The sequence below is a fragment of the Balaenoptera ricei genome, chromosome 3 (assembly GCF_028023285.1).
Source record: "Balaenoptera ricei isolate mBalRic1 chromosome 3, mBalRic1.hap2, whole genome shotgun sequence".
NCBI lineage: Eukaryota > Metazoa > Chordata > Mammalia > Artiodactyla > Balaenopteridae > Balaenoptera > Balaenoptera ricei.
Window position 1 is genome coordinate 140,818,511 of NC_082641.1, and position 16,916 is coordinate 140,835,426.

The 16,916-nt window shown below is 36.5% G+C and overlaps 1 protein-coding gene across 4 annotated transcripts in view; it reads right to left on the reverse strand.

Moving 5' to 3' along the window:
- GABRB2 (gamma-aminobutyric acid type A receptor subunit beta2) overlaps positions 1-16,916 on the reverse strand; it is a 330,358-nt gene that overhangs the window by 76,017 nt on the left and 237,425 nt on the right. For 3 of the 4 annotated variants that reach the window (XM_059917635.1, XM_059917632.1, XM_059917634.1), the window contains exons 7-9: positions 13,003-13,140; positions 11,232-11,384; positions 7,315-7,559 (exon numbers count right to left, since the gene is read on the reverse strand). In XM_059917635.1, the coding sequence (XP_059773618.1) occupies positions 7,315-7,559; positions 11,232-11,384; positions 13,003-13,140 (536 nt within the window). Of the gene's footprint in view, positions 1-2,714; positions 2,829-7,314; positions 7,560-11,231; positions 11,385-13,002; positions 13,141-16,916 lie in introns of all 4 variants that reach the window. The other variant, XM_059917636.1, reaches the window with a different exon arrangement.

Here is a 16,916-nt window from a genome sequence, read left to right on the forward strand (position 1 = left end):
ATATCTCCATTTCTCTAACACTTTTCACAACAGAAAGCAGTTAGACATCAGTTTTCTGTTTCTTCATCATTTTAAGGGCTGGGTGACGTGTGTGTGTGTGTGTCTGTGTGTGTGTGTGTGTGCGTGCGTGTACTGCCACACTCTCATAGTAGGTATGTAAACTATAGTAGCACTTTTCTAGGGAACCATTTGGCAATATGTATCACCATTTTAAAGCATATACTTTTTGACTCCGAAATTTCACTTTAAGAAATATATTAGAAATCAATGGTGTGTAAACATGTCAGCAATGGGATACTTATTTTAGTTGTTTATAATCAAAAACCACTTAGAAACAATGCAAGTGTCTAACAATAGGTGCTTATTATATAGATTATGGTACATACATTCAATAAAATATTTTGTAGTTATTAGAAATGATGTATACTTATACTGATGCTTAAAGACACAAAAAAGGTAAGTAGAAAATAGCATACACACAATAGTAGAGCATAATTATTTGTATAAAAGTATGTCATTAAGTGTGAAAAAAGGATGATGTTAACAATGATTATGTCTGGTTGTGGAGTACAGGTGGTTTTCATTGCCTTTGCACATTTTTTTTAAAAGACTGACCATGAATTAGTTTTATAATCATAAAACAGTAATAGAGATAAAAAAAGAAAAATTGAGAAAGATACACACTGCTACCATCTCCAGAATAATAGCAACAATTTATGGAGTGCTCTATGTCTGGTACTGTATAAGGCCCTTAACAAATTATCTCATTTAATCCTCTCAGTAGCTCCATGAAGCAAAATTTTAGTGTTTCAGTTTTCAGCTGAGGAACTTGAAGGATGGAAAAGTTAAACATGTGTAGTGTTACACGGCTCATAAAAGACCATGCCTGAAGGTGAACCTAGTTCAGTCTGATTCTAACAGCTACCATCATCCCAGTGCATTCTATTGCCTCGGAGGACTGTCAAATACATTTCAATGCTTTTGCAGGTTACACGTTTAACAGCTCATCATTCAAACTTCTGAATATTGGCCCTTATTTCATACTCTAAATACGAACTTAAAAGAGAATTAAAAAGACAGAGTAAAGACACACCCAACAAAGAAAAGTATAAATGCAGATGACATTAAGATTCATATTTCAATGTAAATCATTCTCTTTAACATAATGTGTTATGAAATAGAGAGAAAGAGTTCTTGACAAATGAGGGTCCAAATCATGGCATCGGAGAGTATCATTAACTCTTTCAATCCATCAGCTGACAAGAACAACAGAGGCAAATTTTCTTTCAAATATTCTCATAATCAGAGGATTTTCCTGAATTTTCATGTAACTTTTACCCAGTCATAGACCAATCATGCAGTATACTCTGATTTTGATTTTGGAAAATACATTATTTTTCAACCATTTTCATCATACACCCAAACTCCAACTGTCAGACATGTTTTCTTCTAAATGATTAGCATTCTACCCAGAATACTGCCCAATCAAATCAGTCTACTTCCATTTCAACAACAGTGGTTTCAGTTAAAAACAAGAACAGCAGCAACATCACAAATGAGATAGCCTGAGAGGACAGACATAGTAGGGGATTGGGACTAAAATAGTGAGTAACAAAATTTCACACATCTCTTCTCCTGGAATCTACCTAATATTATTTATCAGACTTGTGCTACGTATAACACAACAAGTAATGAAGTTAAAAGAAAAAAACTTAAAAGAGTAAAACAAACTAGCAGTTTAAGAGGTTAACCATAACTGTTTCTCACCCGAAAGGCAGTAACAATGAGGAATCAAGGAATTTGTGGTCAAAGCCACAAAACTAAGGAAGAACATGACACTTCAAGATATAATAATGACAGCTTCTCTGGCATCAAGTCCTCATAGGAAAGATTCACAGCATTCAGTATCATTCACTGCCTCACCACGAAATAGAATGAAAACAAATGAGAGGTAGGCCGTAGATGACAATGTGGAATGGTGACGATCACCATCCTCCTCTTCCTCCTCCTCCAGTTTGGCGGGCAATGTGAATGACAATTTGCCAATTAAGAAATGTAAACACATGAGGATTCAGAAACTAAACTCTAAATTTTAGCCCCCAGTGGGCTTTCTTTGGAGTTCATTTAAGTCAAGAGCATTGTCAAGAAACAATCTCAATTATTGCCTCTTATCTATCATTATAACAACCCTGGGCCTGCTGAGATAATACTTATTTCTAAAATATAAATAACAATAAAGGAACAAGGACTTGATGCAAACATAACATTCTCAGACACAAATGAATGATCTAGGGCAGAAAATATAGTTTCCTGAATTCTGAGCCAACCGATGGAAGGACTGTGTAATTCTCCACCTATTCCACCAACCAAAAGAAACACAACAAAAAAACTAAGAAATGCCAGAGTATATAATGACACTCTATACTCTCAATACAAATGAAAAGAAGTCTCAAAATACGATCCACTTGGTTTCTTTCTTTAGCAATGTATGAGTGGAACACTGAAGCTTAGGTTCATCACAACTACATTTAAAAAAAAACAAACCCAGGAAAACCCCATTAGGGTCTCATGAAAACATTTAACGTATCCCCACGTCTCAGGATACAAGTCTATAGTTATCTGCAAAAACGCCATACATTAATTTAAAGGGAACAGCTAAACAAATTGGCTCCAACAGAAATACAAATAAATGGATTAAAAACTGGCTATCTAACCGTATACAGAGAGAAATCGTAATTGGTAGTCCGTCTAGTTGGGGAGAGGTTTCCAGTTGGGTCCCACAAGGATCGATATTGGGTCCCATTTTGTTTAATATCTTTATAAAAAATCTGGAAGACAAAGTAGAGAATGTGCTAATTAAGTCGATTGATGCCACTAGATTAGAATTGGTGTTTAAAGTAAATTGGCTATAGATAAATGCTACTGGTCTCTAGAAAGACCGATGCAAACAGAGACTAGAACTTCTAAATAGTTCTTTTTAATGTATCACTTACAAAATCTAGTTTCAAGCACTAGAAATAAATAAATTTAAAAGATCTTAGTGCTTTGCATAACCAAAAATGTAGGTACAATGGATAAAGACAACACAGAGATTCCAACACCCATGAATGCAGAATAAAGGATGCCCCCCCAGTAGATCTTTTTGGTGCAGCTTTATTGGGAAAACTGGTGCTTGTGGGTCTCTCGATACAGTAAGGATATTGGAGGCATTTCAGATATGCAAGAATCAAGGTGGTGAAAAGACAGAAGTAACTAAAGTGTCAAATATATATACACCTAGTTATTGGCAGAAAAATAAACAAGAAAACAACATAAAGCTTAAAAGAAAAAAAAGGAGAGCTGAAAACTTGAAGGCATGAACAAGAAAAGTGGGAAAATTGATCAAGAGAAAATCCTATAAGGAAACACACACACACACCCACACACCCACACACACACACACAAAATAGAAGAATGCAAGGTATAATAGGAGAGCTTTCCTAACACTAGAAAAAGAGACTGTAGTTTTTTAGCTACTCCTGAAAACACTTAGGAAAAATATTCAGTAGAACTCTTACTGGTTTGAGGTTTATTTTTTAAAATCTTAGTAGTTAACAATTTAATTTGTCGCATGGAGACAACTGTGAAGGTAACAAGGCTTGTCAGCTATGGACTCGTGTGTAGACAGACGGGTATTTTTAGGTGATGTGAACTGAATATATAGACTAATCTGGAATCAGCTTTTAAATTTTATATTCCTTTTTCACTTGCTTGCACAGAGGAATGTACATTGGATAACAACTAGAAAACCTAGATCATCTCAGAAATCTTGTTAACTTTGCTCTGCAACCTAGGATAGTTCACTTTCCTTCAGAGCCTTAGTTTTTCCATCAGTTAAACGCCAGACTAAGAATTGTTTTAAGAGCTGCAGATAACTCTTGTTAAAATAAGAACTTACAGGAAACTTCATACAGGGAAGAGATTAGAAAAATGTGGAAGCATGCCTTTGAGCGACAGTGGGCTCCCACCTGGCTAGGCTTCCCATTTTCACCTCCCCCTGCCCTCAGGACAGAGAACAGTTTAAAAATCACTTTAGACCATATGACATGCTGCTTCTGTCTCTAGGAAACCATCAATGGAACCAGAAAAAGTCAATCCCTCTCCTAGTGACTGATTGTTCCGGAGCATCCAACAATACTTAGTTGATTATATGTGCCTGATCTTTAAAAAAAAAAAAAACAAAAGTGTAGAATTACGTTAAAAAGAAGGAACATTCTTGATAAGAAATAGAGTGACATTATTCATGATGCCGACACAAAAGAAAGCATTGTGCAATCAGAGCCCTCTGTGGGTCTCCTCTAACACTTCATGCTGTGTTAAAAAAAAAAAAAAAAAAAAAGAAAGGGAGCCTGGAATGTTAGATGGCTACCTTTAAAAAATCTAATAAAAAAAAAAAAAAAAAAAAAAAAATCTAATCAACATGGCTGTAAGCATTCTAGCCTAAGAAATAATTGATAAAGTTTGTAGTTGGCTTGCTATCGATTTTACAGCTAATACCTGTTGAAAAATGATTTTGTTGCTTTGACTTTAAAACTTCCAAAGTGAAACATTCCTCTGTAGGTAATACTTTTTTAGGGATAGGACTGCATCCTACATACTAGAGCAGGTAAAACGCACAAGCAAGTATCGCCAATAGGTCTGGAGACCGTAAATTTTATTTTGAAAGGTAATAATGTTTACCGTTTATGATATTTTGTTAATATTTATCACTTACCTAGTGCTTATCATATACTGGGGACTATGCTATCCTCTACACTTTATCATAACTTCATAACTTATGAGAGGAATTAACTCCATTTTACAGATGAGGAAACTAAAGGGTCAGAGAGGCTTTTTTTCCCCCTATTATCACACAACTACTAAATGGAGGGTAAATATCAAACCTGACTGGCTCTAAAATATCTTTTCCGAACTACTGTGCTAAATGATAACTCCTGATACCATGATGTTAGGCACACTGATCAAAGAAAGAAGAGACTCCACTTGTGCTAAAGAGTTTTAAGAATAGAACACGGATCTTATATTTTTCTCAAGTTTGAAACCAGAGGATTGGACTAGCGTAGAGTTTTTTATCCTCAGCAGTACTGACGTTTTGGGCTGGATAATTGTTATGGGGAGGCTGTCCAATGCACTGTAGGATGTTTACCAGCACGGCTGGCCTCTACCCACTAGAGACCAGTGGCAATCCCCTCCTCCTGGTCTTGATAATCCAAAACATCTACAGACATTGTCAATGATCCTCTGACAGGGGCGGGGGGGCGTGGTGGCAAAATGGCCTGTGATTTGAGAACCACTGTACTAGAATAATTCTGGAATCTTTTTTGTTCTCTCATTCTATGCTCTGAACTGTGGATCCAACTTCAGCCAAGAGGATGGGTTTTGCATCACTATGGGGTACCTGCCCAGTGAACCATTCCCTACCTCCATCTCAGTACATTGAGTTTAAAACTACCTGAAGCTCTCCAGGTTCAGTCTGCTACAAAACTGCCACTCTCTGGTACTTAAATTTATTATGTAACTGCAAATTGGTATGAAAAAATAGGGTAGATGAAAGTGAAGAGAGATCAGATGTTAAGCCAGCTTTGCTTTAGGCAATTTATCGAGACTCATTTCAAACTGCTGTCCTAGGAGTAGGTTTTATCTATTCATTTTCTTTACTAAAGGTACTCTATCAGGAAAATTGTAAAATGGGTTTAAAAAGCATTCTCTATTTGACAGCCCGAGAGAGTCATAATGCTACCTTGGAATCTATTAACAGATTCCAATGAGTGAAACCTGGAGCACTGAAAAGAGATTGACAACTTCCTAGACCCTGTGGTTCACTGGCTTATAAGGGCCATATTTAAAATTTGCATCATTATGAATATCATCTCCTGGGAAAGGAGTACCTTTGATTAGAGAATAGTCCAAAATCAAATATCAGACCTATGGATATATGGAAAATATCAGTGAGTCAGAAGCTTTCATTGGGTTTGCTCCACATAAAACTCAATGGCAGAGATTATTTATGGTATGCTACCCTTGGAATTAAATTGAAGTTAGAAATATTAAAATGTAAATTCAATAATTATTGGATGGTTAACAATCCCAGATAGCTTAAAAGTATTACTATTTTCTTAGTTCCATCACTATGAACTATTTACCATATCCAACATTATGCACTACTTTATAAACATTATTTATGGCAGATATTAAAATAAGTCCTTGTTTTTTTTTGTCTATTTTGAAGTGCCTAAGTTTGCACTATGGGAAAAAACATATGTAAATATTCTGTTCAGTGCAGAAAGTTATATAACAGGAAGCCAGGTGAAGTCACATTTTGGGAGTAAAGATGGCTAGCTCTATTGGAACTATTGTCGAAAGCCTCAAAATTGAGATTCTAAATCTTGAATGCAAATAAGAATAATATTTGGAGAATTAAAAAAAATTATGATGCCCAGGCATACCCCAGGACAATCAAATCGGAATTTCTGGGGATGAAACCCAGGCTTCAGTATTTTTTAATGCTTTCCTAGTTATTTAATTGAGCACCCAAAGTTGAGAACCACTGCCTTCAAGAATAAATTGGATTTACAACTGTGTAGGAATTTTTCTTTGGCTATGCCTGACTTAAGCAACATGGTAGCCTCCTGTACTCAAATGCTTCAAGGATTTTAAGTAGTACTTGTGCAAGGCATTAAGTAATTATCTGTCACTTAAAAAGAAAGTTATTCTTTTTTTCCCTTCCACTTCTTTTTCTATCCATCTGATGACTTCAAGAACAAAGTCTCAGTTTGTTGCTGGTGGGTCTTTAGCACATGTCTGTACATGCTTATTTCCTTTTTTAAATCAATGAGAATGCAGAGCTCAGGCCTAGATCCTTTATCTAGTATAACCTAGAATTTAATAACATAGTTTCATTTTTATTTATACTTAAGATTATCTTCCAGCAAGTAATACTGATTTAAGTGATATGAAATTTCCTTTTTTAAAATAAATTTAAATAAAGTGAGTAAATTTAAATAAACATAAAGTAAATAATAGTACATATTATACTCATATATGGAAAAAGTCACGAAGGTGGTTCTCAAATGACTATGGTTTGGGCCACCCTAGTGTTAAGGTAAAGGGCATCTAAATGTTGTACCATAAATTGGGGCCCTAATTGTGCCTCCATCACTAATTATCTCTTCCCTGGGCTTTGGTTTTCTCATTTGTTAACAAGGCCATGAACCCACAGTGCAGGCATTCTTCTATGAGTTTAAGAAGCAAGGAGGGCTTGCCCTTTGAACTTACCTTGTTGACATCCAGACGCATCTTCTCATTGTTGGCACTGGCGGCCTTTTCAGCTGCTTTCTTTTGGCGTTGAGGTCCCCTCCCAAAAAAGATGTAGTTGACCAAAGCATATTCCAGAAGGGCCATGAAAACAAAGACAAAGCACCCCATCAGGTACATGTCAATGGCCTTCACATAAGGGATTTTAGGGAGAGTTTCCCGGAGGTGGGTATTGATAGTGGTCATCGTTAGCACAGTTGTAATGCCTGTAAAAAATGAGACAGAGTAATAATGTTTGTATTTCCCTTCTGCTTTCATCATAGCTGGAAAGGTTAACTGTATTCTCTTACTTGTTTATAGATACTGCAAAATATATACCAGGCACTTATTATATAGCAGCCCTGTGATAGGCCCTGGCAATATGCATAAATCATTAATTTATAGTAAACATTAATCATTTGGGGGGCATTTCCTTTAATTACATTTTTATATTTATAGTTATGTATCTAGTGGGGGGGGCTAGAGATGTGAATTAAATGCTATGATAGACATGTGTGTAAGGTGAAAGTTGAGAATATGGAGAAGATCCTAGTTTAGCCCACGATGTGTAAGGGAAGAGATCAGGAAATATGGACTTCGGAGCTGAGTCCTGAAGAATGAGTGGGAGTTACCCAGGCAAACAAAACATGGAAGTCAAAAGTGATAGTAGACCTAAGGGCATTGGTGGTGGAGAGAGTTTTTTTATTTATTTATTTTTTAATAAATTTATTTATTTATTATTTTTTGCTGTGTTCGGTCTTTGTTGCTGTGCACGGGCTTTCTCGAGCTGTGGCGAGCAGGTGCTACTCTGTTGCCGTGTGTGGGCTCCTCATTGTGGTGGCTTCTCTTGTTGCGGAGCACGGGCTCTAGGCGCACGGGCTTCAGTAGTTGTGCCTCGCGGGCTCTGGAGCGCAGGCTCAGTAATTGTGGCCCACGGGCTTGTGGGATCTTCCCGGACCAGGGCTCGAACCCGTGTCCCCTGAATTGGCAGGTGGATTCTTAACCACTGCGCCACCAGGGAAGCCCGAGAGAGTTCTTTTAAAGGAGTGCTTTGTGGGGGTGAAAGTACACAGCCCATCAAAAGAATCTCAAGAAACTCAATGTGGGTACATTATAGGATATGATGGGAAGAATGATGAGGAAAGTGGAGATTAAGGGCTGCATAATGGAAAGTTACACACACAGAGCCTAATGCAGAACTTGAACTTAAAATTGAAGGCAATGTGAGGCCACTGACCAGCTTCCAGTAGGGAGGTATCAGGGACAAACTGTGTTTAGGACGATCATGAGGGTAAGCATTCAAGACAGGAAGCAGAATACCAGCTGAGAGTTTTTCAGAATAAGTAAGTGATGAAGGGGAAATAAATTAAAATCACTGTAAAAGTACTGAAATCAATGAATGCATTAAACAGATGATATGAACAACGATTGCAAAAAATATGGAAACTAGAGGTGGACAGTAACAGAGAAGCAGCTGTCTAGCCTTCATGTTTCTGGGTTGGGAATGTAGGCACATAATGCACAGATAAATAATATAGAAGTATTACAAGACTCTATGGGAAATGCCACACTATGTCAGGTTATTACTATTAGTCCAGCTGAGGGAACATCTCCGACAGTGGGGAGTAGTTTCCCCAAAGCTGTAATTGGAGGGATAGACAGAGATATGCTGGGTAAAAGCACTGGGAGTCCAGAGTCCTGAGTTTGATAAGGTCCAGCTTTGTAGGAAAAGAGTGATGTGAAAACAGAGCTCCGAGGTCAAGATCACACAGATGGGAAGTTGCAGAGTTAAAATTTGAACTGGGATCTCTCTGACTCAGAAACCTGTGTCCTTAAACACTACCCAATAACACAGACCAAAAGTTAATTTTCAATTCTATTTTTTAGGAACATATGTTTTCTGATTTAATTTTTTCTCTCTAATAAGATCATAATTTTTGCCTTGTTTTTCTATATGCTCATGAAACAGATACAGAAAAAATAAATTTGAGCATCCAATTCTGAGCATGGCCAAAAAACTATGGTTATACTTTAGATCTAGGTATTTTATAGTTCTCACATCTTTTCTATATTAGTCATTTTGACGCATTTTCCAATTTTACTTTTCTCTTCATTATTTCATCTAGAGCTTATCTTGGATGACATGAATATTACATGTATATTATAAAACTGACAACACTGATTTTACTATTTATCTAAATCTCGTGTTGAGGTGTTTCTGACCTAGTAATAAACTGCTCACATAAAAGACATTTGAAAATTTTCTTTCAAAAAGTAAATAACTTATGTATTATTCCTGTAATAGGCATCAAGTTGATAACAGATTTTCATTTTGGAATAACAGGATATTTACAAATTCCATTCACTACTTTATTCAGCAGCTATTTACTGTACACCATTCACTGTGTGAGACACTACAGATATAATGGAAGCAAAATTAGATATGGACCTTCCTCCAAGGTATCTTCAGTACCATGAGGAAAAAGAACATCACAAACCAAATAAATATAAATTATAACTGTGGTTGGTCTCCAAGGTTGGTCTACAGTATTTTAAGAGAATATATCACAGGGGACTTGACTCAGTCCAGGAGGTAATTAATTCTCCTTCCAACCCTGAACCACCACAATCTAATCTCAACACAGCAGCCAAAGTTATCCCTTTGTATCTGAAATCATGTCACTTCTTTGCTCAGTGTTGCTCTAATTTCATGCAGAATAAAAGCAAAACTTTTATTATGGCCCCTGGACCATTTCATCATCTTTCAGTCCCCTCTCCCTGACATTATCTCTACTCCTGAACTCACTCTGCATCTGCCTTACAGGCCACCTTGCTCACTTGCTTGGCATGTTTCTACCTGAGGGCCTTTTCATCAAGCTGGAATATTCTCATCCAGACATTTATGTGACTTGATCTTCTTCAAGTCTTTGTCCATTGGCAATCAATGAAGTCTACCCTGATTCTTCTAAACTGTACCCCTAATATACCCACCCCCTTACCTTGCTTATTTCTACTCTACAGGTTTACCATATTATATAATTTGCATGTTAAATGCAAAATAAATTCACTTTTTACCTTTTATTGATAGAACATAACTTCCAGAAGGACACTGGCTTTATCTCCAGTGCCCAGTATGTTTGACACATAGTAGGTGTTCAAAAAAATTTTGTTGTATGAATAATGACTTTGCTAAGGAATTAATGATTTAATTGAGATATACTGGTGAAGCACTTAACTCAAAATTTAAAGGGATTAGTCAGAACTCAGAATAATAAAGATTGTATAAAAGGTCATAAATTTACTATATCTGGAGTTAGCAACATAAAAATGTTCATGAAATACAATTCATTCTCTTCCTCTGGTGTTATGATGGAAAAACATCATGCATAAGATGTGATGCCATGGATGATTTCCCAATATTCTTACTTGGTTGTCTCCTGCCCTCTGCCATGCTATCCCAAAATCTTAGTTAAGACTTCAGAATTCTTTCTGCTCATTGATTAGTTGCACATTTCATTTCTTTGTTTCTTGTTCAGAATAAAATAAAAAAATTAAAAAAAAAGATGGAAGAGAGCTCTTCCCAGGTAAAGAAACACAGATAAAAACTGAACAATTATCTAGCAATATTACATGAACTATGCTTCAATAAAAATATCAAGCTGATGGGACTAATTTCATTACCGACAGCTATACAGTTAACTAATTTTGACATGAAAGAGTTTTAATTTGTGTTTAACTGATTTAACGCTGAATCAGATCACCCAACGTCTCACAGCCAAATTCTTATAATGTGTGCAGTCCGGTCTCGTCACGCATCGCAAATTCGAGGGTAAGGAAAGTGCAAGCGCGCTCACGCGCACACACAGGCACACTCCACAAGCAGTCAGATTGATGCCTACCTAATGCCACTCTTGCAGCTGAAGCATCGTAATTAATCCAGAAGGAGACCCAGGAGAGGATAGTGATCAAGATAGATGGCATGTATGTTTGCAGGATAAAGTAACCAATGTTTCTCTTAAGCTTAAAGCTGAGGGACAACCTGGGATAGGAACCTAGAAAGACAATTTTAAAACATCATCGTTATCAATCAATATTTATAGGATACTTTTCTTTAAAGGCCCATAAACAGTTTGTATATCTTTCCTAAACTCAATTTTAGCTCCTGCTGAAGGGCACTTTCTTCTGCAAAAGTGGTCTGAGAAAACAGGGCTTTTAATTAGCAGGACTTACTCAGTGTTAAATATATTCCACACTCATCAGTAATTAAAAGAATTCCAGCTCTTCCCTGCTCAGCCTCCTACACTGAATCAAAGGTTCTCATTCTCTGCAACTGTGATGACAAGACAATTTGAGACAGTCCCTTTGTTCCCCCTTTAATTGTTTCTCAGCAAGTCTATCCTGTACATTTTTGTATATAAGAGTAAGGCTGCACACTCTGATTATAGGGAAAGAAATCTCTTCACAAGCCCCAGGATGCATTTTAAGGTGAGGATCAGTGGCGAGGCTGCAGTTAGTGCAGCAACTCCCTGAAATTTTGTGACGGTTTCCATGTGTAGGCAGTATTTTTTCTAATTTCATTGCTTCCATCAAAGTTTTAAAAGGATTCCTGACCCACCAAAAGGTGGAGAGTCACTTTTCCTGAGCAATGCTTGTGGGAGATATAACTAAGGATCAGATTCTTGAAGCTGGGTCTTTTGATGGTGGGGACCTGGGGAATTACATTTTAAATGAGATGTGTAACAGAATACAGTCTTATAACCTAAAAGAGTCACATTGATAAATAGTGTGTGTGTGTGTGTGTGTGTGTGTGTGTGCGGGGGGTGATATTCTTACTAACTGAAAGCCTTGTCTAGCCCTCTTGGGCTGAAGCAAGTATATAAATATTAAAGTAAAAATATTTTAAGTAGAAACTCATTTCCATAGTGTCTCAGGGGTTCAAAGAACCTCAAACCTAGGAAAAGTTTCTGTTGTTTTTTTGCAAAGCTGGAGGCTATTTTGTATTCTTGCTTGAAGTAGTTTTCAGGGACAGGAAATGCCTGAGTGCTTAGCAGACAATTCAAAATCTACAGTTACTGTATTAGCTATTTCTGTGCTTGGGGAATTCATTTCAATAAGAAAAATATAAAGAGGGATATTCCTGTGGACTTATTATTTTTCTTTTAATGAGTATGGAGCAAATTACCGCATTCCTGGGCTTTTTTGTTAAAAATCTGTGCTGATGAAAACAAGTCTGACCTCAATACTGGAAGAGTAAGAATGGTAAAGGTATCAGGATAATCTCAACATCTGGAAAAGCTTTTAGCTACAAAACAGTAGGTAAGGCTACGTAAAGAAAGTCCTACCCTTTGAGAAAAATGTGAAGTCCTCCCACCCTACTGCGTTTAGAGAATTTCACTGTGGTCAGACTTGAGTGAACTATGACCTGGCTGTCCTCAGTATGTTTTAAAGAATTATGATAGTACATGAGAGACATTTGCTTTGCTGGGGGTGCCTTCTTGAAAGTAAATGGATGGGTTCCAAATGGGCTTGTTGGGGAACTGAGCATTTTCAGCAGATCTAAGTCTTCCAGAGTCCCCATCTTTCCCTGGGACCCGATCCTGATATAAGTGAATCCTTTTGGCAAAATATAATAAAGCCCCTTTTCTCTTAACTATTTCCCCTGATACAAACCTGTGGAAAAAACAACCTTCTTGGTGATAAGTTTATAATCTACAATAGAGAACTGTGGAAGTTCAATCTTGGTTACTCCTGTTACTGCGTTATCATCCCCACGCCAGTAAAACTCAATGTCATCAGTTGTATATCCATCTGTAAAGGGAAACACACAAACACATATACAGATACACAAAACAAAAGACAAACAAAATAGAAAAAAATAACTGTTTAGGAAATGAACTGTATAAACGATAATAGCTACAACTAAAGGTTATTATGTGTTAGGTATCATGCCAAGCACCTTAAGTATATTACTATCTTTAATCCTCACAATAATCCCATTGGGGAAGTATAATTAGGCCCACATGAGGCAACAAAGGCTTAGAGAAATTAACAGCTTATATTAAGTCTTGTAACTAGGAAGTGGTATCATTGGGACTCGAACCTAGGTTTATCTGATTATGAATCTCATTCTCTCAAACAGCATCACATTATCACATAACCCTGGATTGTACTCTAAGAGAAGACAAAAGAAGAGAAAAATCATTTAAGTTATCAGTACAGCATTAAACGGTACCAAACCCTCCCTCTGCCAATACAAAATATCTGAATTCCAAAATATTTGGATTTCAAGTCGGAAGAGAAGTGATTATGAAGAAGTGAGTCATTAATTTTTTAACATTCATAGACATGATCTCCAAATTTGATTTTGCAGCATATCTAAATCCCCAAAAAAATGCCCTAAAAATTCAAAACAACATAATTTCCAGCAGTTTTAAGGAGTAAGTACAAATGTAGAGTGTACACCACAAATGCACAGTGCATTTACGGGGTCTGGCTCCATTCATCCAACAATTACTTATTGAGCACCTACTATGCTTGTCAGTGCAGTTGCTGGGGATAGGACTCTGCACAATAAAAACATGACCTCTGTTATAATGATCCTTTCAATCCATGGAGTAGAGTGGGACAAACACACGTATTCTAATTAGTAAGCACACATATAACTGCAGTGAATAAACACATTTATATTGCAAACAATGCTGTACAGGGAAGCATGCAATGAAATCCAGTGAACACCAAGATTTTACAAACTCACCCATCCCCCACAAATCCCCCCAAAAGCATTCGTTATATTTGTATATCACATTTATCTCTTCAAAGAACATTTGCACCCAGATAGCTGAATTTTTACGAGTCTAGGAGGTAGGCAGCACAGAGAGTCTCCCCCAATCTCAAAAGCAATAAAACAAATGAGAAAACTGCTTAAGTTCCTGTCTTTTGACATGTAACTAGTTAGTGTAACACTGAGGATTTGAACGTCAATTCTTTGATTCTTAGCTCTTGTGATTTCCAAAAAACCACATTTCTTCCAAAGAGAGAAAGTCAAATCTCCAAAAAAGTGGAAGCAAATTATTTTTCAAAGAACTACAATACCCTCAATTTGAGAATCTATATCAACCATAGCATAGCTCAGGCATTGTCTTAACTTTTCTAGAAATCTGAAGTCCTCTTTATTCAAAAGAGTAGCCATCTTTATCTGATAATAGATATAGAGTTTTTTTGGAAGAGTTTTTGAGAACTTGAACTTGCGGTTCCCTAACGATAGGCTTTTGGATAATAGCTAATGATTTTCAAAAGGGTTATTTACTTGCAAACATCAAAAATTGTAATAAAGATGGTGGAGTTTAAATAGATTATACACCACCAACATTTTTATTAGCATGATCTCATTTAGAGCCTTTGTTTTGTTAGAGAATGTCTTTCTTCATATAAAACTTAGATTTAAAAGTAAATTACTCTTGGCTTTAAAGGAAACCCCAGGTATTAAGTGAAGGACACAGCAAGCTGATTCTCAGATAAGCGCTCTCACTCCTTATAAATCTACTCCATTAATATTCACTACCTAAACCTAAGAACTCAGGTGTCTGTCCCAAAGTATAACTGCTCTTTTTCTAAGATGGCAACTTTCTTAATGTGGCCATGGGAACTCTCATAGTCCAGAACTTCAACTCAAATTGAGTCCCATTTGTCATTGGTTATCTGTACACATCTCTCAGTTATGAAATCGTTTAGAGTCAATGACAACCCCACTTTTCATAAAACAGTTTAAAATAACAAACGAGGGTCAACTTACTCCTAGAATCAAGCTAGATATTTAGAAATGTATTGTAAAATTGAATCTGTGTATAAACAAACAAAGGTATGTATGAAACAAGGAGGCAACAGTTTTCTAGAACGCAGCCATCTTCGAAAGAAGAGAACGAGAGAAAAGTCAACTCACTACTGCCAATAGAGGACTAAGTATAAACTAGTGAAGAGTGTGTTTCTGGTCCTCCAGCTTCCTTTCCTCAGTATTTAGCTTCTTTTGTTCATCACTACAAATCTTGTAATAGAAGCTCTCTGTAGGCAGAGGCATGGGAATATCAATGGCATTTCAATACAGCTGTAGAGGAGATGTTTAATGGGTATTTAATAGGTAGAATCATTATAATAAAATACAGACTTTTGTCAAAAAGCCAGATATTTGACACAGTGCTTGCTAGACAATACCTGGCAGAGAATAGGTACTTGGGATAAATTATTGAATTAATACAACAATTATTTAATACACATGTGGATTTGGACAATGGTTGTTTATCCAGATGCTTGGCAATGCGAAGGTATTCATCATGTTAATATCTCTGCCTCTTGCTCCTAGCACAGTACCTGGCACATAGTTGGCATTAAATAAATATCTTCTGAGTGAATTCAAAAAAATTCACCCAATGATAACATAACCCTTGAGAATAATCCAAAAATCCTTCATTATATATTTTTCCTTATGTATTAGTTGGGCAAGTTACCTAACCTCTCTGTCCTCCATTTTCTCATCTAAAAATTGGGATAATAATAGTAATAGCTACTTCACAGAGCAGTTATGCCAGAAAAAGAAGTTGTTCCTTGTAAAATACTTTAGAAAACTAACTGGTAGATCATGCTCAAAAAGGTTAGCTAATACTTTCTTTTTAAATAAGAATTTTTTACCATTGCAACAAAAAGAATAAAACACCTAGGAATAAACCTACCTAAGGAGACAAAAGACCTGTATGCAGAAAACTATAAAACACTGATGAAAGAAATTAAAGATGATACAAATAGATGGAGAGATATACTATGTTCTTGGACTGGAAGAATCAACATTGTGAAGATGACTCTACTACCCAAAGCAATCTACAGATTCAATGCAATCCCTATCAAACTACCAATGGCATTTTTTACAGAACTAGAAAAAAAAAATCTTAAAATTTGTATGGAGACACAAAAGACCCTGAATAGCCAAAGCAGTCTTGAGAAAGAAAAATGGAGCTGGACGAATCAGGGGCCCAGACTTCAGACTATACTACAAAGCTACAGTCATCAAGACAGTATGGTACTGGCATAAAAACAGAAATATAGATCAATGGAACAGGATAGAAAGCCCAGAGATAAACCCACACACAAATGGTCACCTTATCTTTGACGAAGGAGGCAAGAATATACAATGGAGAAAAGACAGCCTCTTCAATAAGTGGTGCTGGGAAAACTGGACAGCTACATGTAAAGGAATGAAATTAGAACACTCCCTAACACCATACACAAAAATAAACTCCAAATGGATTAAAGACCTAAATGTAAGGCCAGACACTATCAAACTCTTAGAGGAAAATATAGGCAGAACACTCTATGACATAAATCACAGCAAGATCCTTTTTGACCCACCGTCTAGAGAAATGGAAATAAAAACAAAAATAAACAAATGGGACCTAATGAAACTTAAAAGTTTTTGCACAGCAAAGGACACCATAAACAAGACAAAAAGACAACCCTCAGAATGGGAGAAAATATTTGCAAATAAAGCAACTGACAAAGGATTAATCTCCAAAATTTACAAGCAGCTCATGCAGCTC